The sequence below is a fragment of the Sminthopsis crassicaudata genome, chromosome 5 (assembly GCF_048593235.1).
Source record: "Sminthopsis crassicaudata isolate SCR6 chromosome 5, ASM4859323v1, whole genome shotgun sequence".
Taxonomy (NCBI): Eukaryota; Metazoa; Chordata; class Mammalia; order Dasyuromorphia; family Dasyuridae; genus Sminthopsis; species Sminthopsis crassicaudata.
The window spans coordinates 86,458,174-86,484,530 of record NC_133621.1 but is presented as its reverse complement, the minus strand read 5'-3'; the positions used below and the strand labels follow the sequence as shown (position 1 = coordinate 86,484,530).

The 26,357-nt window shown below is 35.5% G+C and overlaps 1 protein-coding gene across 6 annotated transcripts in view; it reads left to right on the top strand.

Moving 5' to 3' along the window:
* Window positions 1-26,357, top strand: part of DPP6 (dipeptidyl peptidase like 6) — a 1,195,887-nt gene that overhangs the window by 912,155 nt on the left and 257,375 nt on the right. For all 6 annotated transcript variants that reach the window (XR_012482250.1, XM_074267390.1, XM_074267388.1 and 3 more), the window contains one exon: window positions 7,086-7,167. Coding sequence is in view for 5 of the 6 variants with exons in the window: in XM_074267390.1 (XP_074123491.1) it covers window positions 7,086-7,167 (82 nt within the window). In the remaining variant the exon portion in view is untranslated. The remainder of the gene's footprint in view (window positions 1-7,085; window positions 7,168-26,357) is intronic.

Below are 26,357 nucleotides of genomic sequence, written 5' to 3'. Positions count from 1 at the left end.
AATGGACTTAAAGTCAAAAGACCAGAGCTGGGGCAAGGATTGGGGGCTTTCAAAGCCACTTAGGCCACCCCAGTCCATCCACTTATCTTTTCTGGATTTCAGTTGTCCCATCTTGAGAAAGAAAGGTTTGAATTGTGGATTAATAATTTGGGATTAGTTTTATCTCTTTGGCTGAGTCTCTAGTAAACCAATGACTCATTGATGGGCCTCTGAGTCATCTATTTGATCTCATTCCCTATAGAAAATCACTCCACTAGTATAGTTTGTTTGACATTTCCCAAGATGGGATTATTGAGTAGATAAGAGGAATCATACAGTATCTCACTATAAACGGATGATATAGCAACTTCTCAAAGGCCAAATCATTGCTGCCCCAGTAGTTCACTTATGGCTTTATGAAGTCATCTGATTGTCTATCATTAATACAGAGATAGTTTTTTACTGATCAATAATAAGGCCTTACATCCATATAGTTTCTCATTAATTTTACATTTCCTCCTAGAGCTAAGCATGGTGCTTTGCACAGAATATTTAATAAATTATTAAATTAATGCATGATTCTTTACAATTTATAAAATAAGCACAGCTAAGCTAAACCATTTCCTTATCTGATCCTTTCATAAAACCAGTAAGGTGTGGTCCTGCCCTATAGTTTTAGAAGTGGAAAGAATTCAGATCATAGATTCCATTGACTTGCCTTTTACTTCCAGCTGTACCTACGTGATTTTGGCCAAAGCATTTATTTCTCTCTGGGCCCTTTTCCTGATCAACAAAATAAGAGTGTCAGATGATCGTCAGTGCCCCCCCCCCCCACTTTTTTTTTTTTGTCTAACAATATTTTATTTTTCTAAATACATGCAAAGATAGTTCCTAGCAATCACCCTTGCAAAACCTTGTGTTCCATATTTTTCTCCCTCTCTACCGTCCTCCCTCTCCCCAAGACAGAAAGCAATCCAATATTGGTTAAACAAGTGCAATTCTTCTAAATTCATCAAACTGCAGAAGAAAAATTGGATCAAAAAGGGAAAAACATGAGAGAAAAAACCAAGCAAGCAAACAACAATAGCAACAACAAAAAGGTGAAAATGCTGTGCTTTAAACCACATTCAGTCTCCATGGTTCTTTCTCTAAATGAAGATGGCATTTTGTACCACAAATCTATCTAATGACTCTTTAAGCTCCTAAATCTGCAGTCCATTGACCTTACAACACAGTGATTCTTTCTGGACACAGTTTCCTCATCTGTAAATTTAAGTTAAAATCAGGGTTCTTATTTCACAAGTGGGGAAAGCAAGTCTAAAAGAGGTTGTGATTTGCTCCAAATTGAATTAACCAGTTAAGTGGTAGATCTGGCACTCTATTATAAGTCTTCTAAATCCTAGTGCTATTTTCCCCATGCTAGAAAGCCTTCCCACTGTTTATAGATGTGTCAACTGTGTGGAAAAGTAGGGATGAATTTTTTTCAACTTCACAAAAGTAGTAAAGGTCTCCCGTTGCATGAATGAGAAAATGCTAATAGAAATTTAAATGCATGTATAACCTTGGCATATTGGAACTGCTGTTTTTGTAATCTTGAGAGACACATTATCCACTCAGCGATACCCTTTTCAGTTAACATTTACGGGAATTTACAGTTGTTAAATTAGAGAGAGGTTAATCCCCTGTTGTTCCTGAATAACTTAGGCACCTATTTGGAAAGCACAAGCTAACAAAATGAATTTCAAAATCAAATAAGGTTACAGGATTTAAACAGCCTTTCTCTCTAATCTGCTTTCCAGTCCTTGGTGCCTGACAAAGTCCAAAGAAACTCGGTCTGGTCTGATTCACTGTGTTTGTTAGTCTTACCTAATATTTTTAGAAGCAGCACCTGACTGATGTCACCTGAGTGTGAACAAAATCAAGGTCAGGATGAAATGAGTGAGTTAATTTATTCCTTATTTCTCCTTGATTTCCTCATCTATCAAATGGGACTAATACTTGCCCTTTAATATATGTACTTTCCAACAGTCATGTAATTCTAAAAGGAGATTGTGAATGTGGAAGCCTCTAAAAAAGTTAAAGCCTACTCTAAAAATATAAGGTGATATTGAATTCACAAGTCCAGAGATATAGAACTAGAAGGAACTTCATGGATATTGTAGTTCAACCCCTTTGTTTTTTACAGATGAAGAAACTGGAGATCAAGTAGATTAAGTGACACATTGTCATACATGTACTCTGCTTTGGGGGCAGGATTAGAAATCAGTTCTTCTGTTTCCAGAGCCAATGTTCCTTCTATTTTGCCATTCTACCTCCTTTTTGCCCCCACCAATCCCAAATCTCTCCTTTGCACTAATGCATGATTTGGGGAGGCCTCAGGTTTCATTGCTTGGGACCAAGAAATGTTTTATGGTCGTCTTTGCCTTCCTTGTACATAATGAGTTCTCCATACATGTTTCTTAAATTGCCTTGGATGTACTGTTCATCCTGATATAACATTAGGATTAAAAGGGACTGTAATAGACCATTGATTCCAAAAGTCTTTTAGAAATGAGGAAATTGAGTCATGAAAGGAGACAATGGCAAGTCCAAAATTACTTAGGTAATGGGTAGCAGAACCATGTCCTTTGATTGCATAATCAGTGTTCTTTCCACTAAACTATGTGGTTGAGTTGAATGTAGAATGTAAGCTCCATGAAGGAAGGCCATGTGTCTCACTTGTGTTATTACCTCCAGTGTCTGCGATTTGTTATTTTTCAGTCATTCCCATTTGTGTCTGATTCTTAGTCCCTCCATTTGGGATTTTCATAGTTTGCTGTTTCCTTCTAAGTTTATTTTACAGATGAAGAATCTGAAACAAATAGGGTTAAATGCCAGTGCTCACGGTCACATAGCTAGTAAGTGCCTAAGGCTAGATCTGAACTCAGGAATATGAGTCTTCCTGACTCTAGTTTGGGCATTCAATCCAAAGCACCACTTATCTGCCCTCTGAAATAGTAGGTGCTTAATGAATGCATATTGAGTGATTGTTGAGGCCTAAGGAAACATAACTAAGGTTACAAAGCAAGTAGAAGCAGAATTGGGCTTGTAAATCCTGATTTTCAGTTTATTGCCCTGCCCTTTTCACAATGTTGCACTTGAACATTACAAACTCCTTTTATCTCAAATCTTCACTTCTATCACTACCCACTTGATTTTATCATGTTATTTTGATCATACCATTATGCTCTCTTTAATGTGTCACATGATTACTAATATACCCCAGAGAAAGGCTAGGCAGGGTCACATCCTCAGAATCTTTCCCCAGATGTATCACATGTTTTTCATTTCCTTCCACTCCTAAACCTATCTTCTCTACTTCTATCAAACAAACAAAAAAACCAGTGGATTCAAATATAAACATCTTCTTTGTTCATTTTGAAAATCTGTGCCTCTAAACCACATAAAGTATTTAGAATGCCATTCCCAGCTCACTATTCCTAAATGCAATTTCTTTTACAAAGCATTATCCTTAATTAATAACAGAAGAATGTTGGTGAGTTCTTAACAAATTAGAGTATCCCATAACTCAACTTAAGAATCTTTAAGAGGTGTACATTTCTAGTCTGTGGAATATTAAACTCAATATTATCAGTCAATATATTCAATATGACTTTTGGCAAATCATGATGGGTCAACAGACATTTTTTCAAATTATATTGATGTGTTTTAACATTATAGACATTTAGAAATTACTCCTTCTTTTTTGAGAAATCACTTGTGACAGAGCAAAACAGTTAAGTAAAACTAATAATACTGTGACCTCGTGAAAATGCATGTAACATTTCATTTTTGTAGTTCCTCTATTTTATTTTATTTTATAATAAGGTCTTTTATGAGTAAAAATAATTACTTCATTTGTGACAATTGTTCTCCATTTCCTAGACATCTATTTTTCAGCTTTTTTTTTTTTATTCATTTTTCCAAATTATCCCCTCCCTCCCTCTACTCCCTCCCCCCGATGGCAGGTAATCCCATACATTTTACATGTGTTACAATATAACCTAGATACAATATATGTGTGTAAATACCATTTTCTTGTTGCACATTAATTATTAGCTTCCAAAGGTATAAGTAACCTGGGTAGATAGACAGTAGTGCTAACAATTTACATTCGCTTCCCAGTGTTCCTTCTCTGGGTATAGTTATTTCTGTCCTTCATTGATCAACTGGAAGTGAGTTGGATCTTCTTTATGTTGAAGATTTCCACTTCCATCAGAATACATCCTCATACAGTATTGTTGAAGTGTACAGTGATCTTCTGGTTCTGCTCATTTCACTCAGCAACAGTTGATTTAAGTCTCTCCAAGCCTCTCTGTATTCCTCCTGCTGGTCATTTCTTACAGAGCAATAATATTCCATAACCTTCATATACCACAATTTACCCAACCATTCTCCACTTGATGTAGTTCCTCTATTTTAATGAAAAATTAAAAGAAAGCTTTGTTTTCTCTTTCCCACTCCCAACTCATTTTTAAAAAGAAAATAAAATATTATTTTTAAAAATTATTCTATTTTATTATTAAATGGTTTTAAAAGTTATTATCATTTTAAAAATTATAATCAAGTAAAAGAAATTCCCTCAAGAACTGTACATAAAAATATTCTGCACCCTAAATAAATCACCTCTTTGTAATAAGTAGCTTATTTTGTCATCAGTCTTCTGGAATAGTGAATAATCACTGCATTGATCATGGTTCTTATACCTTTCAGTCATTTGTTTTTACAATATTATTGTGAACTTTCAAAAAGTACTTGCTAGTATTGGGCTGAGTACTAGGGATATAGAGAAAGGCAGGTTCTAGTTAAATATATATACTGATTGTATAAGAGAATCATGGTTGGGTTACTGTTTCTTCCACACCGTAGAATAGCTATTTCACTTACTAAGTTCTTGGCACTCAAACTATAGATGAAGAGGACATTTATCTTTTTTTAAGACATATAGAAAAGAAAATATGACTGTCCTAATTTCATAATTTTAAAGATGTCATTTGTCCTGGTGACATGACCAGTAGAAAGAGGTTGTTGCTATGAATGTGGTAGAAAAATGAAGGATATCTTTTTCCCAGAAGCAAGATGTCTCTGAAGGAATTATGGGAATTGAGTGAACCACATGGACTACATCTTTTGACTCAATTCTAGAGGTAGTTTGGTTCCATTTCTATTCAATTATGGGTATAGTCTAATTTCTGTCCTGTAAGAAATTTTTATTCAATTGTAAGAAAGCTTTATTGCACGTTTGAACCTATTCTTAACATGGTTGGAAAGCTGCATACCCCTAGCTGTTAATTTAGAGACCTTAACTAAAGATCTAGATTATGCTGACCAAAAACCCAGTTAGATCCAAAGATTGGTGCAAAGGATTTTCTCACAATTATACATCTCAGGCAATCTATATGACTCACTTGAAAACTAGTCCCACATTGGTCAATTAGGACAGGAGTTGGATATCTCTTTTTCTGATTTCAAGGAAATTATACCTTTTCACTCTCCTCCCAACCTAGAAAACATCTGATCTTTATACCAGCTAGAAATCAAGATTTTAAATTTTGTATCCAGGTTTACATGCCTTTTATTGTTGATTTTAATACATAAAAAAGTCTCTTCCAGTCTTTAGGGCCTATTTTCTAAAATATATAGAGAATTCTATCAAATTTACAAGAAAATAACCATTCTTCAATTGATAAATGATCAAAGAATATGAACAGGCAGTTTTCAGATGAAGAAATTAAATTTAATTTGTAGTCATATGAAAAAATGTTCTAAATCTCTATTGATTAGAGACATGCAAATTAAAACAACTCTGAGGTAACCACTTCACATCGATCAGATTAGCTAATATGACAGAAAAGGAAAATGACAAATGTTGGGAAGGATATGGGGAAATTGGAACACTAATGCATTGTTAGTAGAATTGGGAGCTGATTCAACCATTCTGGAGAGCATTTTGGAACTAGGACCAAAGGGCTATAAAGCTATGCAGCAGTATCATTTGGTCCAGCAATACCATTACTAGGTCTACATCCCAAAGAGAGAAGGACCCATGTATAAGAAAATATTTATAACAGCTCTTTTTGTGGTGACAAAGAATTGGAAATTGAGGAGATGTTCATCAATTAGGGAATGGTTGAAGAAGTTGTGGCATATAAATGTAATGTAATACTATTGTTCTAAAAGAAACAATGAGCAGGTAAATTTCAGAAAAACCTGGAAAGACTTAACATGAACTGATATTGAGAGAAGTGAACAGAAACAGGAGAATATTATACATGGTAACAGCAACATTGTGCAATGATCAACTATGATAGATTTAGTTCCTTTCAGCAATTCAATGATCTAAGACAATTTTGAAAGATTTAAGGTGGAAAATGTAATCCATATCTACGGAAAGAATTATGGAGTCTGAATGCAGATCAAAGCATGCCATTTTTGCATTTTTTTTTTTGTTTCTTATGGGTTTTCTCTTTTATTATGATTCTTTCACAATATGACAATTGTGGAAATATGTTTAGCATGAATGTACAATATAACCTAAATCAAATTGCTTGCTGCCTTGGGGAAAAGAAAGGAACAAAGGGAGGAAGAAAAAATTGGAACTCAAAAGCAAACAAAAATGAATGTTGAAAACTATCTTTGCATATAATTGGAAAAAAAATAATATCAAGTGCAAAAATAAGGAATATTTGCCTGGAATGTCAAAGATGAGGATGGAGGTATTGCAAACTTGAGATATTACTATACACTTCAATTTTTAATCCTGACTGTTATGAATAGTTTAAAAATTGATCAGTATGCCATTTTTGCTTTCTTTTTCTTTTCTTTTGATGAATATTTACCATTTGAGCTAGGCAGTGATGGACTTCTTTCAGATTTTTTGTACTTTTTTACACATGCAAGGAATTGAAATAGAGATGGAATGAGCTATCTTGTGTGCTAATCAGGCTGAACTCTTCATAATTGATGACAAGGGAAGGGAAAGGGCTATGGGTACTAGCTAAAGAATGAAGTCTAAGGTTGTAAAATCCTTGAGTCCCACTGATTTTTTTCCATGCCTTTCTTTTCAGAGATCCTCAAAGCTTGGATCCTCCAGAAGTCAGCAATGCAAAACTCCAGTATGCAGGGTGGGGCCCTAAAGGTCAACAGTTGGTAAGCAAGCAAATTAAGTAAAATGATGACCTTTTGGTTCGGTTTGTATTTACCTGGAAGTTCTGGAAGGATTTAATGACAGATTTGGAGGTTATCTCTTCAATTTCAGAGAAAATAGCATTTTTGTAATGCAAGTTGACCTCACTTTACATAATCAGCTTATTAAATCACCAACAAATAAATTTTAAAGTAAATCTTATTTTAAGTAGGGTTGGCAGTGTAGCATATAAAATTGAAGGTCAGCCATGGTGTCACAAAGATTTGAGCACAAATCCTGCTTCTCACAGAGCTTTAAGATTATAAGCGGGTCACTTAATCTCTCAATGACCCCAGCCAATTCTATATAATAATAAATATAGATGAATTACCAATCTGTATTAGTGAAAAGAAATTTCATACTAGAAGTTCCTTACATAACAATTTGAACTTTTCCTACCCCCAACCTTTAAAATAAATGCACATATATACATGAATATTTATAAAACCCTAATAAGAACTATTTATAAAATGAAACAAATTATTTGGTAATATAAGTAAGTAATCATTCTGTGATCTTTTTCTTCCATGTGTAAGACTGAAGAGGTATAGGGGGAACCAAAATGATGAGGTTTAGATTTGGGGTACCAAAATGAAATTAGGGTTACTGGTCTAGTGGAAGGTTTGTTGTTCGGGGAGTAAATGGATCCCCCCAGCAACCTCTCAGAATTTGGTGCAAGGGTAGGAAGTTAAATGAGGTCTAGTGGCAGTGCAAGCAGTTCTCTGTAAAGGAATTTACAGAGCCAAAAACCTAGATTGATAAAAGAGGTTTGTTATGGGGATTAGAAGTAAGGTTAAAGTCTAGTTAAGGAAATAGGTGAAAGTAGAGATAAGAGGGCACTGGAAACAATATTCCAGTGGGCAGAGACCTTTGGTATGCCAAGTGTAGGGCTGGCATCTTTGGAACCTCTGTGAAGAAAGGACTCCAACTTGGCTCTTTTTATAATGAGAGATTTAGCTAAAGTGGCCTGTGGATAGAATCCTAAGTTGGCTCCTCGCTGGGTTTCAGCAAGGGCTAGAATTTGCTTGGTGGGGGTTGAGAAACCTGAGTAGATCATTAAAATGGGGGCTGGGACAGCCCAAGTTGGCTCAGATCCCATGGGGACTGAGACAAGCCCGAATCTTCTATTGGAATTCAGAGGGGTGCTTTTGACCAGGACTTGTGAATCAAAGGTCTTAGCTTCCTGAATTGATAATGCATCAGCTAGGAGGGGTTGGGAATCAGAAAGGAATAAATCTATCTGAAAGGACTAGTTTCTTAAAGGGACCAAAATGGGCTTCATTACTACTTAAAGAATTCTCACTAGTAACAATAGCTGCATTTCTCAAAGTTACTCCTATCTTGGTTAAATTTCAATTCTACTAAGGAACCTAGAATTCAAAAATAAGTTAACAGGATCTTCGGATAGGACTTGTTAGCATGAAGGATTTTTATGAGATGTGAATTGATCTGGTTAATTCATTGATTATTAGCTAAATAACTAATTCTCAATTACCCAGGAGAAAAAGGAAAGTTAATTTGACCAAGGTGTATACACTGTTTCCCTATCTGACCATTTAATATAAACTTTACTGAAATGGGGCTCCGGTGGAATGGGCTACTAATGATCCAGTGGAATTTCAGTTCATAGACATCATAAATTATTGGTTTAAGGGATCACAAATAGAGATTGGTAAAAATTCTATGAAAGCTAAGCATACAATAATTAAAAAGTTAGAACTAAGAGTCAGAAGGGTCCGGGTCTATTTCAAGGAACTTATGCCTACCAAAATTGTATTGTCTGTGACTGGGTGAATTTTTATTTATTAGACTGTAATGGGTCATCTCTCAGTCCCAGCTATGATACAGATGATTTTCAATACAGATTTCCTGTCTCATCCTGTAATTCCATCTGAAGAAATATTACTGATTCTGCAAAAGTAGGAGTCTGATGAGCAGACAGCAATACCTTTGTAGTATTCCACCATCATTCTTTGCTTCTGCACCTTTAAAAACTGGTGAAATAAACTGAATTTTTCAAGCCTTCTGTTCCTGAAATAGCACAAAATTGATCATTTCTGAAAGGACTACCTATGGTAACATATTAGATGGATTGTCAAGTATCTTTGGGGATTAAATTGTCTTATTTAATATTATCCCCTTTCCTCCAATACTGGATAAACTCTATATTATAGGGTCATTTCAGAGAAGCAGGGGATTTGTATATGTCAAGAAGCCATTTTAGCTCTTATTGCAATCTAACTACCACCACAAGCTTGAGGATCAGCGACAAGTATTTGGAAATTGCAACAGTCACATCATGTCCCAAAGAAAAAGGACTGAGCAGATAACCTAACTCCAGAGAGGGACTGAGTTGGAAATATCCATCTACCAACACAGTGATGTTGGGCTAAAGTTAATCCTGGTAGGACTCTATTCCTTATACAAATAATTATTCTTTAGTAGAAGATTCTTGAATATTTAAATACTTTGAGGTTCAAGGGAAATAATATCTAAAGATGGAATTTACTGCGTTCTAATACAGGAGGGGATATGGGAAGAAATAGCCTTCCTTTCTGTCAATATACATCTGCACTTAATAGTGTCTGACTTATAGTAGATGACAAATAAGAACTTAGTTACTTTATAAATATTTATTGACTGATATCTTCCAGTGAACTCTGACCCTATATAGCTTGTAACCTGTTACATCATTGCATCTTATAGAATTTCTGAATTTCTTTGTGTAGGAGAATGAAATATAACATCATGATTAGACATTTTTACTTCTTTGACCATAACAAAAGAAAGATAAGGATAAGGGCTGGACTTCTGTCAGTGGAAATCTTCACCTTCTCTGAAACTTAAAATGTTAGAGAGTTACCTAGAGCTCTGAGAAGAATCATACAGCACACATATGTCAGATACAGGACTAGAATATAGATCTCGAAGTCAGCTCTCTCTCCATTATGTTACTCATTATGCCTTATAATACTGAATTTGGCCCTTCTGTTCTCTTGTGTATTATCAAAAGAATAGTTACTCTCAGAGTATTTATTTTGTCCCCATGTTTACACAGTACCATCTTTTATTGTTATAATTCAGTTTTGACTCTTTGTTACTTTGTTTGGGATTTTCTTGGCACAGGTACTGAAGTGCTTTGCCATTTCCTTCTCCAGCTCATTTTACAGGTGAGAAAACTGAGGCAAACAGGATGAAGTGACTTGTCCAAGATCACATAGCTAACAAGTGTCTGAAGCCAGATTGGAACTTAGGAAAATGAGTCTTCCTGACTCCAGACCCAGTTCTCTGTCCACTATACCACCATTGTTAGCACTACCAATGTTAACACATAAAGATGACATACAGCTCTTGCCTTTTAGAATCTGAAATTTTAAAGGAAAAAATACAGAAGTAGGAAGGCTTCTAGGAAATTATCCTAAATTCAAAGGAGGAGAACCTATTTCTTTATTTCAATGAATTTTTAGGGGACAGAAGTGGGAGGGAATCATTTGCTAAATAATCCATAGAAATGGATGAAATGAGAAATATGGAACATAGACCACAGAACAACAAGAAATAAAGGAATAAATAACTCTGAGCAGACAGACACATCAATCTGATGAGGGCTTGAAAGTAGCCCACATAAAGGCAACTAATCAACTTAAGAAGCAGTGACAGTTCCCAGTGTTTTAATTCTGCTAGTCACTATAGTGCTGGGGCAAGGGCATTTTTTGTCCAAGAATTGGCACATGTGATTAGTAGGGCTGTGGCTCTGCCCAGCGTGTGTGAGAAAGTCAAAGTACAGGAAAAAATTGGACCAGTGTAGCTGGTCACTACAGCCTCTACATCAAAGTTGGAAATCCATCAATGTGTGAATTATCTGATTCAAGGAAAATATTGTGTGAGTTCTTAAGCGAATTTCAAAAACCAAAGGGAGTCACATTGTCAGCATCAGGATAATAAGATAGAAGGCAGATCTTGCACAGAAAAATGATGATTGGCTTCAGAAAATGACAGGGTAGTAGGTATATGATGGCTTGGTGCTCCACATACCTTCCCACTCAGTCCCAAGTAACCTGGTCTCTTTCACTTCTCAGTGAATCAGACTGCCCTCTAGCAGAGTGTGGGGTCACAGCTAAAACAGACTCTGTGAAATCTCCAGGAAGCAACTATCTCTACCAGATGGATCTCATATTAAATGTTGGTTTGTCATCCCAGAATCATAAAACTGAAAAGAACCTCAAAGAACTCTGCTTGCTCATAGTGATCAGCATGCATGTTTAAAGTCATAATGTAATAGAGACCCAGAGTGGGATGACATCTTCCCTGATTTTTTTAAGGCTGACCCTGAATAAAACTGGCAAAATTTATCTTTGCCATTCTTCAATTAGTCTTTTTAGCACTAGCTTTGCCACCTGAGCTTTCCCTTTTCTCTGCTGCCAATTCTTTGTGTCTGTAGGCAAGTTGATTTGCCTCCCTATATTTCATATGACTCATCTATAAAGTGGGGATAAGAATACAAGTTCACATTTCTCTCTGATGCTTACTACCTATGTTAGCTTGGGCAAATCACTTCATTTCCTTGTGCCCATTTCCCCATCTTTAAAATAGCGGTGGGATAGGCAAAGTCCCTTCTAGTTCTTAACCTGTGATGCACTAGCTACCTCCCCAACTCAGAATATTGTTGTAAAAAGGGTCTTTCTGTATCTCAAAGTGCTATAGCAATTCAAGTTATTATTGTACGTGGTGGAAAGAGATTTCTGAGCTGGTTTTTAGCTCTTTAATAACTATAGGAGCTAAGATGAACCAAAGAAGATAGCTTTTTCTTTGGGGGAATTTTATTGCTCTTGGCTTTTCTTGTATTGTTTTAGTTTAAAAATAAAAGCAATGCCTAAACAATGTGATATATTTCTTTTGCAGTAAAACAAAGCTTTAAAAATGTAATAGACTTTAAGCAGTGCAGGTGGCCAGGAGTGTCAAAATAGAAATGGTTTTACTTGGTCTTATGATCATTTCTGTGCTGAAGCGTGAAATATTTGAAGGTGTAAAGTTATTGTTTTTTTATTATAAAAAGATAGCAGATGTGGAGTAATTTTATTTTTTTCCCCAAGTGCAGTTCTTGGAGAGAAATTTGGCATGTCAACTGCATGGCTTAACTGCATGGGTCTGTTACTGCCATCAATGATTGATTCTTTGGGTTTATGTCAGTAAGATTTAACCACCTTCTGTAACCAAATGACTTTATAAGTTTGAGGGTAGGGAAGAAAACATAGATTTGAATCAACAATTTGTAGATTGGTCATCAGGCAGTCCTATTAAATTGGATTTAGTTGATCCAGTCCACTAGGCTTGCTAGGGACCAGTGCTAATCAGCTTTGGGAAATAAATAACATTTGTCATACTGTATCCCCCCCCCCCCCTCCTCTGTCTGCCTGTCTCTCTCTCTCTCTCTCTCTCTCTCTCTCTCTCTCTCTCTCTCTCTCTCTCTCTCTCTCTCTCTCTCTCTCTCTCTCTCTCTTTTTTATGTCTTTCCAGGGTCACTGTTGTCTTTTTGGAACCTCCAGGCTAGCAGCTGGAACCTTAATTAGCAATTTTAATGTCAAAAGGCAAATAATATAAAATACACCTTTCAATAAATATTTGAGGATAAAAATCAATTGAGGAGAAGGGGTAGAACCTGCTAGGTTGGTCAGAAGCTCAGCTCATGAGTTGCCATGTCTTTTTAAATTAATTATCCTTGTTATACAAAGGCAAAACTGAATTCTTTCTTTGCTTTTGAAGGAGAGTAAATTCTGTCAAAACTCCCTAAATATTGATGCTCTAGGCCCAAATCTCAATCTTCCTACCCTAGTTATGCCTGATGTCTAGTCAACAAGCAATCAGTTGTAAGATTATTGAGTTGGAAAAGACTATATTGGGGGATCTCATTTTATAAAATGAGGAAACTCAGGCTAGAGAAGGTAAAATGATTTACCCAATGTACATAGCTATTAAGTATCCAAAACAGGATTTTAAGGGAGTAGGTCAGCTATCAAATGAGAGTGAGAGATAACAGAAGAATTCCCTGGGCAAAATTTTATAAGATCCAGAGGTAGATCTTCTATTGAGGATTTATAAGAGGACATAGACACAAGAATCAGATGGATAGGGCATGATTAGAACTGATGGAGGAGATGGGGGATTACCCACATAAACCAGATCATTGGTCACCTGAGCTATTATTTTTTATTTTAATTGAATTTTTTTTATTTACATAACATATTCAAGGATAATTATTCAACATTGATCCTTGAAAAACTTTTTGTTCCAATTTTCTCCCCCTTCTTCCCACCCCCTACCCTAGATGACAAGTAATCCAATATATGTTAAACATAGTAAAAAAAAAATTAAAAATATAGGCATATATATTTATATAATTATTTTACTGCAAAGGAAAAATCAGATCAAAAAGGAAAAAAAAATGAGAAAAATAAAATTCAAGCAGACTACAACAAAAAGAGTAATAATGCCGTGTTGTGATCCACACTCAGTTCCCACAGTCCTCTCTCTGGGTGCAGATGGCTAACATCATCAAAAGACCACGGGAACTGGCTGAATTGTCTCCTTTTTAAAAAGAACCATGTCCATCAGAATTGATCATTGTATAATCTTCTTGTTGCTGTGTACAACAATCTCCTGGTTCTGCTCATTTCATGTAGCATCAGTTCATGTAAGTCTCTCCAGGCCTTTCTGAAATGATCCTGCTGATTATTTCTTATAAAACAATAATACTCCATAACATTCATATAACATAACTTAGCCATTTTCCAGCTGATGGGCATCCACTCAGTTTCCAGTTTTTTGTCACTACAAAGAGGGCTGCCACAAATATTTTTGCTCATGTGGGTCCTTTTTCCTCCTTGAAGATCTCTTTGAGCTATAAGCCTAGTAGAAACACTACTGAGTCAAAGAGTATGCACAGTTTGATAAACCTTTGGACACAGTTCCAGATTTAAGGTGTTATTTTTTTTTAAATAAATATCTTATTTTCCTTCCAATTACATGTTAAAAATAATTTTTTTTTAAAGTTTTGAGTTCCAAATTCTATCCTTCCATTCCTTTATCTACTCCTCCCCCCCACCCTACTTCCCTGAGATGGTAAATAAACAGATATAGCTATACATAGGCAATCATATAAAACATTTCCATATTGGTCATTTTGTACAAGAAGACTCAAACAAAAGAAAAAGAATGAAAGAAAATGAAAAACAGTATGCTTCAATCTACATTTAAACAATATCAGTTCTTTCTCTGAAGGCAGATAGTATGCTTCATCATTAGTCCTTTGGGATTGTCTTGCATCATATTGCTGGAAAAGTCATTTACAATTCTTCATCAGATAAAATTGCTCTCACTATGTACAACATTCTCCTGGTTCTGGTCTTTTTACTATTCATCAGTTCATGTAAGTTTTTCCAGGTTCATCTGAAAACATCTTGTTTGTTATTTCTTGTAGCACAATAGTATTCCATTACAATCATATAGCACAGTTGTTTAACTGTTTCCCCATTGATAGGAATCCCTTCAATTTCCAATTCTTAGCCACCACAAAAATTTTGGTGTGTGTGTTTTCAGCTGTCTTTGGGATAGAGACTTAATAGGAGCTGGATTAAAGAGTATGCACAGTTTTAAAACCCCTTGAGCATAGTTCCAGACTGCTCTCCAGAATTATTGGATTAGTTCACAACTTCATCAACAATGCATTAATGTCCTCAAATGAAAGAGGGATTAGATTTTATTCCACTGGTTCCCAGAGGGCAGAACTTAAAACAATTGAATGAAAATTATAATGTAAGCATATAGATTCCTAACAATAAAAGCTGCCTAGGAATGGAAGGTGATACACTCTTGAGGATAATATTTATCTGTTGATCAGAATTCTTCAGCAGCTAGATGACTTTCTTGTCAGAACTATCTCTGAGGAGAGACCATGGCAACAAGAGCTTTTCTCCAGGCTCCAAAATTTAGAAACTGCTGACAATACTAGTACTCCTTCAGCATACAGCGACAACTGAGAATAGACCTTATTTATCAAGAATATTTAGACAAAATGGAAATTGACCAGATAGATGGCAGTCCATGCTTACAGCCCAAATGAGAATCTCCTTGGTCTGTCTCCTGTTTCCCCATTGGCAGCTTTGATTGCCTTCTTAAGGTGACCTCAAGATGTTCTAGTATCTTTTCTCCTAGCTTTCTGAAGTCCAAAATCATTTATTAAGCACCTATTACATGCCAAGCATGGTGCTAAGCACAGGGAAACAAGACAGTCCCTATCCTCAAGGAGTTTATAATATAATAGGGGAAACAACATGCAAATTATGTATGTGATGGAGCACCTCAGTAGAATTTGGCTTAAAATTTGGATGTGAGGGAACATATGGTGCTTATCCTGGCTTTGCTGGATTATTAATCTCTCAGTCCTATGATCCATTCCAACTGTAAGATTCTGTGGTACTTATATACTGGTTTTATATTCCCAATAATTACTAAGAAGATAAAATACATACCAAGCTGTTTATATGTGGTGTCTTAGAAATCTCATTGCTGAAGATATACCTAAGGAAGTAAAAGACAGATAAAAGAGTTACCTATTTAATAATAATAATAATAATAATAATAATAATAATAATAATAATAATTACTAGCATGTATATAGTGGCTTTGAGGTTAACTAAATGATGGGCAAGTGTTATTTCCTTTGATCCTCACAACAACCCTAGGAGGTTGATTCTATGATTAACCTCCTTTTCTCAAGGAGGAAAACAAGGCACAAATAGATCAGATGTCTTGCTCAGGGTAACACAGGTTGTATGTGTTTAAGGATAGTCTTATTCCATGCTTTATCCACTGTGCTTATACCTAATGCCTAAATATATATAGAACATTTTGTGGAAATGAAAATCTATTAACACAGTAGAGAATGGATGAACAAATTGTGATAAATAAATGCAATGGGATATTTTTGCTCAATAAGAAATTATGACTGAGGAATTGAGAGAAATGGAGAAAGTCTTCATTGAGCAGAAGCAGAGTGAAAAAAGGAAAATAATATGCACAATGACTACAGTAATGTAAACAAGAACAATATTGGCTATAAAGGCATGAGTAGGAAACATACCTTTTCTTGGATAGCTGGTAAACTGTCTGTGCAAGGTTGAATGACCTTGTCAACTTTGTGTCATTTGTTTTTGCTGGACAAAGGAAGACTCACTGATTAGATGTGAAAAAAATGATTATTTCTTGCCTATATTAATAAGAAATTATTGAATTAGGAACAGTATTTTTTTTTTACATGCCTATTTCTTCATTCAGAAATCAGCCCCTAATAGGTTACTGAGCCTTTGTTCATATATTTACTTTCTTTTAAATTTCTTTTATGCCCCACTCAAATAGGGAAGCCTTTTGTGTTATACTTAGGCTGGGGAGGAGAGGGGAGGAGAGGGGAGGAGAGGGGAGGAGAGGGGAGGAGAGGGGAGGAGAGGGGAGGAGGGTAGATCCTTTATCTAGATTGCCTGGGGCAGGAATAGTCTGGGAGTAAGAGTGACATAATCAATGTCAAGTTCCCCAGGCTTACATTAGAATAGATCCACCTGTCATTATAATATTAATTCTTCTCATTGTTAACCAATCAGTTGATTGCCCCCTGCTTGAAACCTCAAGAAGCTGCCAAGATTCATATTTGGCTTGTGAGAGACAGCTAAATAACCATTGTTTTATTAATTATTCATTATTCATAATGAATAAAATGATTACCCAAAAATTAATCTCTCAGACTCTTTATACATCACAGTTGGATATGGATCCAAAAAATATTGTAATATAAAAATGAAAGCATCAATCTCATTTATTTGAAAAGATGCAACACAAAACTCAGCACCATATTGTCATTTTAGTTAATAGATCAATAGTGTTAGATCTGCTTTTAGAGCAGAAAGTTTGTTTTACTCTTGCAACCATATTTTAAGATAACTTGGACTTAGCATCTGTTTTTCCTTCATCTATCCTGCCCCTTCCATTTGCCTGTCTCTGGGTCTTTGACTCCTCACAACTAGAAGTTTTCACTGTCACTACTTCAATAGCAATAGGATGCCAGCTAGCTCCCCATCATTCTTGCTTATTTTCCTAGCTGCAATAGGTTCTATCCAAAATGTATGTAGGAACCTTGAGTGTTAAGTTTAGTTGTTCATGTTGATGCTTTTTTTCCCCTAAGGAAGACTTTTCAATCTGAGAATCACAACAAAGTGATGTCACCTGGAACTAATACAACCTGACAAGCACAACTCCCCTAATTAACCATCCCTTGCTCACTTGAAGTCATAGCTGTCAGACCAATTCAAACCCAACCAAAAGGGCTGAACTGATAGCCCAGAGTCCAGACTCTTGTTTCTAGGATTAACTCAATAATCTGTTATTATTCTTCATCCTCTCTGGCCCTGAACTTATGGTTAGATTGCAGATACAGAAAAGGAATTTTTGTTTCAAGCATCACAGCCTTTCTTCTGCATCAGTAATTTTTCACACCCTTGTTATCTGACATTATCTCTTGAAAGGATGTTCAAATCAGTCAGGTAGCACAGTTACATGAAAGGGCTTATTTAGTTTGAGTTACACATGTTGACTCTTCATATTGAATTAAACAATCCTATTGAAAGTACTTTTGAAGACCATCCTCCCCCCACCCACCCACATACACACACACATCCCTCTCATCTTACCAGTGATCTAGCAGAAGTCCTTTCCACAGGATGCTAGATTTTTTTTTTTCTGTCCAGGAATTTATTGGCTAAAGAGTGATGGAGCCCAGTTGTACATCTTCCTAGAAGCTATATGTCTCATATCGCTGACACCCATGGTGTTTCTTTTTTGGAGTCAGTTCAAAAAAGCCTCATTTAGGTGGAAATACTGATAGACTTGAAGTCAAAAGACCTAGATCTGAATTTGGCCCCTGACACTTATGAGTTGTCATTGTAGTTAAAATGAGCTATAATTTTCTCATCTTGTAAAATGAGAATAAGTAAAACGTGAAAGTTGTATTTAAACTAAAGAGAAATCATTAAATTTCTTTTTAAAGAAAAAGAGCAGAGAATACGAAAATTGCATGTAGCTATGAGATTGGGATGAAAATACTGACAATTCAACAAAGGATAATGATGGTGATATTATTTCTGAAAAGCCAAAATGCTTGGGCAAAGGGAACAAAATGGACAAACAGAAAATAGATGTTACCAGCGATGTACATTTGCACTTTATTAGAAGATAAAGAGTGACACAGAACTCATAATTCCATTTGGGGCTAGACTGAGGGTTGGAAGGGCACAGCAGAGTCAGAGGGAGCTTTGATATCTTGCTATGGCAAGATGCTGGACCAAGAGCAAGAGCAGGAAGGTGCTACCAGCTTTTAGTCAGTCTAGTACCAGGCTAAGGAGAAATATTGGAAGTGAAGGTAACTTGATGATAATAGTAAAAGCAATTATATTTTGAATTTGAGTTTGGGGAGCCCTTTCAATTATCATCTAATCCATCTTACAGCTGGAAGGAATCCCTATTGTAACACATCCAACAAGAAGTTACCTAACCTCTACTAAAGATCTTCAGTGAAGGGAAACTTATTACCCTCAAAGCAGTCCATTCTATTTGGGATAACTCTAATTTTTAGGAAGTTCAACTTTGAAATCTAGCCTTCCTTGGAATGTGAAGCACTAGAATAGTGACTATTATGCCCTATGGAAGTCTTGTGTTGACAGAGAATGAGTTGGGTTAATTTTCAAAGGGTCCACTGAGATTCAGAACCAGTGTTCCTAGAATGCAGAAGTTGGCTACCCCTCACCCTTCTATGTGAGCCATATTTTGCCTAATATGTCTTTACTCCTTCCCTGAGAAAAGGGTTTTTATTTAAATAGCAGTGGTATGTAAACTCTTAAGTGAATACACCTTAAAACACTGAGTTAATTACTTGCCCCTTGCAGCTTTTTCTCTTTGCTTCATTCAGCAAATGTCATTTGCATCAATATGATGACAGATGCAATTCTCTTTTCCTGATGTCTTCCCATAACTTGTCTTCTGAATGCAGGGAATATGACCCTTATTAGGAGGCTGCATATCTTCTGCCCTTATGCTATCCATCAACCATCAACCAGCCTGACCATGAATAGGCTGCCTTTGGCCAGGCAACAAATTCTTCCCTCCAATTACAAGCAGTAGATTGGGGAGGGTGGGGGGAAGGTCTGCTCAATCTTCATATTTCAAAGTCATTTTTCAAGGGTATTTAGCTTATACTATCTGCTAGAAACAAAGGGTCTGGAGGAGTATTTGACTAAAGTTCACAAATCCAAATAAGGGAGGCAGATTGATCTATTTCTCAAACAAGTAGATTCTTTTCTGAAACATCATATACATAGTGAGAATTAGACCAAAATGACACCCCATTAATAACTTATAAAAGCATCTAATTAGTTAGGGTTAATTTGGTATTCATTGTAAGAACATTCATCATGGTTTCTGACGCCTGATGTTAGCCAAGAAATTAATAAGAAATTAATATTCCAGAGCTGGAAATCCCCTTATATATACCAAATAATAGATTGAGTCATATTAGTGCATGATTTAATAGCTCTACCAACTGTATCCTTCAAACTGAAGACATTTAATGCAATATGGTATCACTTCATGAACCTGTAGGCCTAAATCACTTCATACATAGATTCATGTAAATAGAGTTTAATATGGTGCATGGCAAATAGTAAGTATTTAATAAATGTTTATTAATTGAATGAATCAATCTGAATAAAAGGGCAAGTATAGCATAGAACCATCTAATGACTAATAACAAATGACTGTTAACTGAATATATATAACTGAGCAATGACTTTACTGAGGTGCTTCTTCACACCTAGAAAGCTTTTTGATGGAAGATATACTGATTTCACAATGGAAGAAAGTTGCTATATTAATAATTCACATTTCTATAGAAGTTTTAGTTTTATTAAAACATTTCCCTTCCACTAGCCAGCAATATTATTGTTCCCATTTTACAGATAAGAAAATTGAAAAAGGCACAGAGAAATTTAATTTTTAGTCAAGAACCTCACAGTACCAAAAATAAACCTTAGATTTTTTTGACGACCAATGCTTTTTCATGACACTATTATGTTTAATTAATTAATTTCTTTCTCTTCCATCCTCATACTATTGGAAAAAGAAAAGCAGAAATGAAATCTTATAACAAATATACACAGTCACAGAAAACAAATGTCCATATCAGCTTTGTTCAAAAATGTGTGTCTGATCTTCCATCTTAAGTTCATCACTTTTTCAATCAAAAGGTAGCATGAAATAAGAAGGAGTGGGAGAAATCAACTAATTAAGTATTCCTTTCTTCCAATGGCTTACCTCTGTTGTCTTACAGGAATGAAGGAAAGCCATAAGAAAATGATCCTTAGATCATTTGGGTAGAAGAATCCAGAGAACTTCTGAAGTCCTTTAACTCTTTGATTTTATAATGTTGACCAGTTACTCTTACTTCCCTAAACCCTTTTAAGCTACCATGTATTTTATTTCCTACTTTGCTGCTGTGGAAAAACTTAGAAAAAGCTAGAAGCTAAGCTGAAAACAGTTCTGACCCAGGAGTCTTAAATCTAGTTGCCTGAATGGTCCATGACATAATACTCCTTTCCTCATCAGAGATTCTTTAATGCAATTGTGACTGAAACAGTGTATTATTTCTTAAGAAGACTCTTATTTCTAAGGATGCCCTACATAAGCCTTAGCAATATTAGATTAGCAAATTTCAAGATAATTCATCAAGTGGAATTTAAAAGCATTCTCAGAATTCTGTATTAAGACTCCCTTTACTGATAAATTCTTTAGATAATGTAGCAAGGTAACGATAAATTAAAATAACTGCATTAGACATTAGGATAGAAAAGAACTGACCACAGTTACATTTATGGCCTCAGGCAAAATCATTAGCTTCAGTTGTGGCCTGAGGATATTGGACTGTCTCCTTGGGTGGTTGGGTGGTTGGGCGTTTATCCAGTGGTTTGAGCCTTTTGGGCTTTATTCAAGGAGAATAAGGAAACAGTAGTCACCTGATCCTTCAAATAATTTTTTTGGCAATCTGGTAATTATCATTTGCCTGGCCTATATTGTGGAATTTTCTCATCATCAGAGAAAGGATACTTGCTAAGGGCTTAAAATATTATAAGTAAATCCTTTAGTGATTCTGTGGCTTATATTTATTATATATAACAAAAACAATGACAACCCATGATCTCTTTTTATTCTGAAATCCTATAAAATTTATTATACAGTTGATCTTAATACTTAATCTTATTATTGTCCTAAGAAACCTTAAAAGATATCTTGAGTTTTATTTCTTTCTTAAGGACCATGCCTTAAATCTGAACCACTCTAGCTCTCAAAGGACCAACAAAAGGTCCCAGACCAAGCCCCACTGGATCATTGTTTGAGCCCTGATTGCTTCAGAGTGAATGTAAATAGCACTTCTTTCTCTTTTGGCCAGAAACTCTGAGGGTCTTCCCCTCCCAGATTGATTTTTTTGTTTTAGTAGATGGGGGGGGGGGAGTCCTTCTTTCCCTCTCAAACTGAGACCTGTTAAAGTCCATAATTTTAAAAGGCCATGTCTTTCACTGTGTTCCCAAGCCATCTTCAGTCATCCTGATCTATATTTGGCCACTGGATCCAGATGGCTCTGGAGGGGAATGTGAGGCAGGTGACCTTGCTCAGCCCTCCCTCACTTAAATCCTACTTACTTGTATGTCATGGCATTTCCTCCCTGATGGCATGATCATCTAGAAGACAGAAGAACAAACAACCACAATGTTTATACTTTCTCCTGCTAAACTAGAAATTCCTTGAGGCAGGAACGATGAATACTATAGTGGAAAGAGTGCTAGACTTAGGAGTCCCAATACTCATATTCAACTCCCAGATGTGTGAGTCAGGCTGCATGGAATGGCAGGAAAGAATGGTAGATTGGAAGTCACAAGACCTTGGTTCAAATCTTGCCTTGACATCTTAATAACTGTGACCCTTGGCAAATTGTGTGTTATTTTAGCCTCACATTTCTTATTTTCAATGTGGAAATAATAATAGTATCACCTTCATATATATATATGAAGCAAATGTAGGTGAAATATAGCCTTTAAAATTCAAATATAAGGGACTCAATTTCTTTTCCTATAAAATGAGAGGGATTGGAGTAGATGATCAAAGAAAGTAACTCATATAAGCTATTACTATGTGTCATCCTGGACAATTATTCGACTAAGTTGCATTTATGAAGTGCTTGCTATACATGTATCCAACCTCATTCTAATGGAGGACACTATCTACATATATGTGTACATATATATACCCATATATACACATGTATAAATATACAGGTATGTGTGTACATATATACACATTATCTATGTATGTGTGTGTACATATACATACATATACAAAGTAGTTCAATACACAATATTTTGGGAGGAGGAAACTAGTAATTGGAACAGCTACATGGTTCAATAGAACACTGGGCTTGAAATCAGGAAGACTCATTTTCTGTCACTAGTCATCTAACCTGTGAGAATAACTCAACTGTGTTTTCTTCAGTTTCTTCATCTCCAAAATGAACTGGAGAAGGAAAAGACATTTCTGTATCTTTGCCAAGAAAACCCCAAATGGGGACATAAAGAGTCAGATGTGACTGAAATAACTGAACAATTGAATTTGTAATTGGAATTATCAGAAAAGGTTTCATGAAAAAGTTAATTTATAAATTGTCTTTTCTTGAGGAAAATGAGAGACTCTAAGAGGCTAAGGTGAAGAGAAATACAACAAAATGAATACAATGTGGTTATGGGGCAGCAGTAGTTGGAGTAGATGGAGGAAGGAGCAGATCAGGAAAGTCATTTGAGTTTAGAATGCTGGCCTGACTATTTCACAGTTATTAGAATAAAGATAGGAATTGTATATATGGCTTTATTGATATAAGGAACTCCTGGATGAGGAGACTTATACACTAATGCAGATTGACACCTTCTCTGAAGTTTAGTCTTAGAACTGTCCAGAGCACTGAGTGCTTATGTGGCTTGCCCTGGATCACATAGCTAATAAGAGAAAAGACTTGCACCCAGGTCTTTTCTGCTTTCAAGACCCACAAGATGGAAATAAGGCAGAATATTTTTACAGCTGTAAAGTACTATTCAAAGATAAGTTTGTTGCTCTCTTTTTTGAGAACACACAGTGGCAGCTAGAAAATAGGCATTCAATGCATCTTTTTGAAAAAATGAAAGCAAGAAATAATAGGATAAAATGAAATGTCATATTCAAGCATTAACTATACAGAATTCAAGGAAACTGGCTTCTAATGTTTAAAATGAAAGAAGGAGACAGAGAAGCAGGGCAGGGGGAAGCAGCTTGGCATAATGTATAGAGTGCTACAAGTACAATCAAGAATCCCGCCTCAGACACTAACATCTGTAGCATTCTCAGATACTATGATCATGATGAAGACAGAACCTCAATCACTCATCTGTAGCATTATGTAAATGATAACCTCTATGACAGGGCTATTATGAGAAAAGGACTTCTGAAAATTCTAAAGTGCTTTGGGGGAGAGGGGCAACTAAGTGGATAGAATGCCATCCCTGGAATCAGGAAGACTCATCTTCATGAGTTCCAATCTGGCCTCAGGCACTTCTTAGCCATATGACTCTGGAAAGGTCACTTGATCCTGTTTGCCTCAGTTTCCTCATCTGTAAAATGAATTGAAGAAGAAAATGGCAAACTACCCCATTATCTTTGCTAAGTAAACCCCAAACGGGGCCACAAAGAATCAAAACCAACTAAACAATAACAAAGTGCTGTATAAATGTTAATTATTATTATAGTCACAGGGATAAATATCAGCCTACATAAGAATGATACAGAAAATGATGATGCACAATTGTAAATAATTTTGCAATATTTTGATACCTCCTGAAAAATAAATGCTGCATGCTATCATAAAAGCAAGCATATCAACTGGCCTCCAAAACTTATCCATAATCAATTCTCTGCCCATACTATAGCCTACCTGATTCATATCCTTACTGCCTTTCTTCTCTCTGATTTAGACCATTGCAATTTGGACCATTTTGATAATCTCCTAATTGGTCTTGTCTTCATTCCATACTCTCTCAACTCTACTGTATTGTCATACAAGGAGGCTCCCTAGCATACTGTGTTGATCATAAGAGAAAACATCTATTAGTGAAGCAAACAAGCAATCTAGGAAGAAAGGAAGATAAATAAACTTATTATTATTATTCTCTCTTGAATTTCAAATATGCAGATAATGCTTTTGATATCACAATCAATCTTAAGTTAAGCAACAGTAAAATAACAGAAAGGAAATGTTAGAGTGCAGTGACCATGTATTGATTTAATTAAACCAATTTCCCCTGTAACAAGAAAAACAGTCTATTCTCTTTATTCAACTGAGGTACATGATCACTGAAAAGATCTGGAGTTATTGAAATGCCCTCCAAAGTATTCCACTTGCTATTTCCTATAAATCTAATCACTAAAAGGCATGGAACATTACGAACATGTTTCACCTTTGCTTTCTTCGAAATTCCTTTGTGTTATTACATTACAGGATTAGTTAATGGCAAAAATTTTCCAACCTCAAAGAAATGAATGGTAAAATAATAACAATAATTTCCATCAATTGTAAAATGAATGGGTGAATGATGTTGAGGAGTTATAAGATGCTCTTTTAGTTCTTGTATATGGAAGTGCCCTATCAGAGCATCTCATATTTCTCAGCCTCTTTTAATCCTTCTCCTATGAAGATTAAACCAATGAAATAAGATGGCTCCATTTTTTAATGTTATGACACCAAGTATATAAACAACCTCAGGAAATGCTGTACTTAATAGTAATGCTTTAGTTTGATTTCCTCAAAAAAGAAATCCTAGAAATTGGATATCTAATCTTATTTTATGATTAGAAAAAGACTTCAAAAGTCATTTAGACTATTTAGTACAAAATCCAAATATAATGTCCCCAGTCATCAGTCTTCTGTTTGAGAAAATCCATGGATTGTGGAACTAAATAGTTCTACTTTTGAAGAGTTCTACATTTTTAAGCTTTTTTTCCCTAGTTGTTTGGTTTTAAGTTTGTATTTTTGGCATCCAATGGATACAGGGTATCCCAAAAGTACTGGTACAGTTTTAAGATTCCAAGCTTAGAACTGCACCAAGGCTTTTGGGACACCTTTGTTATATATACCTTTGAAGTGTATTAAGCTATTATTTCTTATTCTGCCCTCTGTAATCAAGTTAAAATAAGTCTGACCTCTTTTCTCTGCATGAGATATTCAAATATTAAATACTAAACTGCCCTAGTCCTTTCAAGCAACCTTTGTATGCCTTGGTTTCAGTGAAGCAATGTTTTAGGTGGAACTTCCAGTTTTTTGTTGTCCACAGATTTAGTGAGCATGCTCTCTATTCCTTTGTCTGGGCCATTGATAAAAATGCTTAAAAGGACTAGATTTCACACAAGCCAGTACATCATTCCACAAGGGACCATTCTCCATGTTGGCATCAATTCATTAATTACCACTCTTTGAATCCACATGTTCAACCTATTTTGAATCCAATTACATGTATTGCTATAGACTATCTTTCCATCTTGTCTACAAGCACATCATAGAATACATAGGTATCAGTTAGTTGACACATTAGTTGACACATTAAGAACACCAATAAGATGATCTGCATTCAAATATGGTAATAGAGATTTGCTAGTTGTGCAATGAGTTTCTTACTTGTGGGCAAGTTAATAAACCTGTTACCTCAGCCTTTTAATCTGTAAAATGGGAGACATGATAGCACATACTCTCAGAGTTATGGTGAGGATCAAATGAAGTAATAATTGTAAAGTATTTAGCACAGTACCTGATACATTGTAAATACTATATAATGTTAGTTACTGTTATTATTATATTAACAAATGACTTGCTGAAATCAGGTATACTATGTATGTAATATTTCTCTGACCTACTAGTTCATAATCCTCTCAAAATAACAGACATTAGATTAATCTGGCATAATTTTTTCCCTGATGAACCTATTAGTCC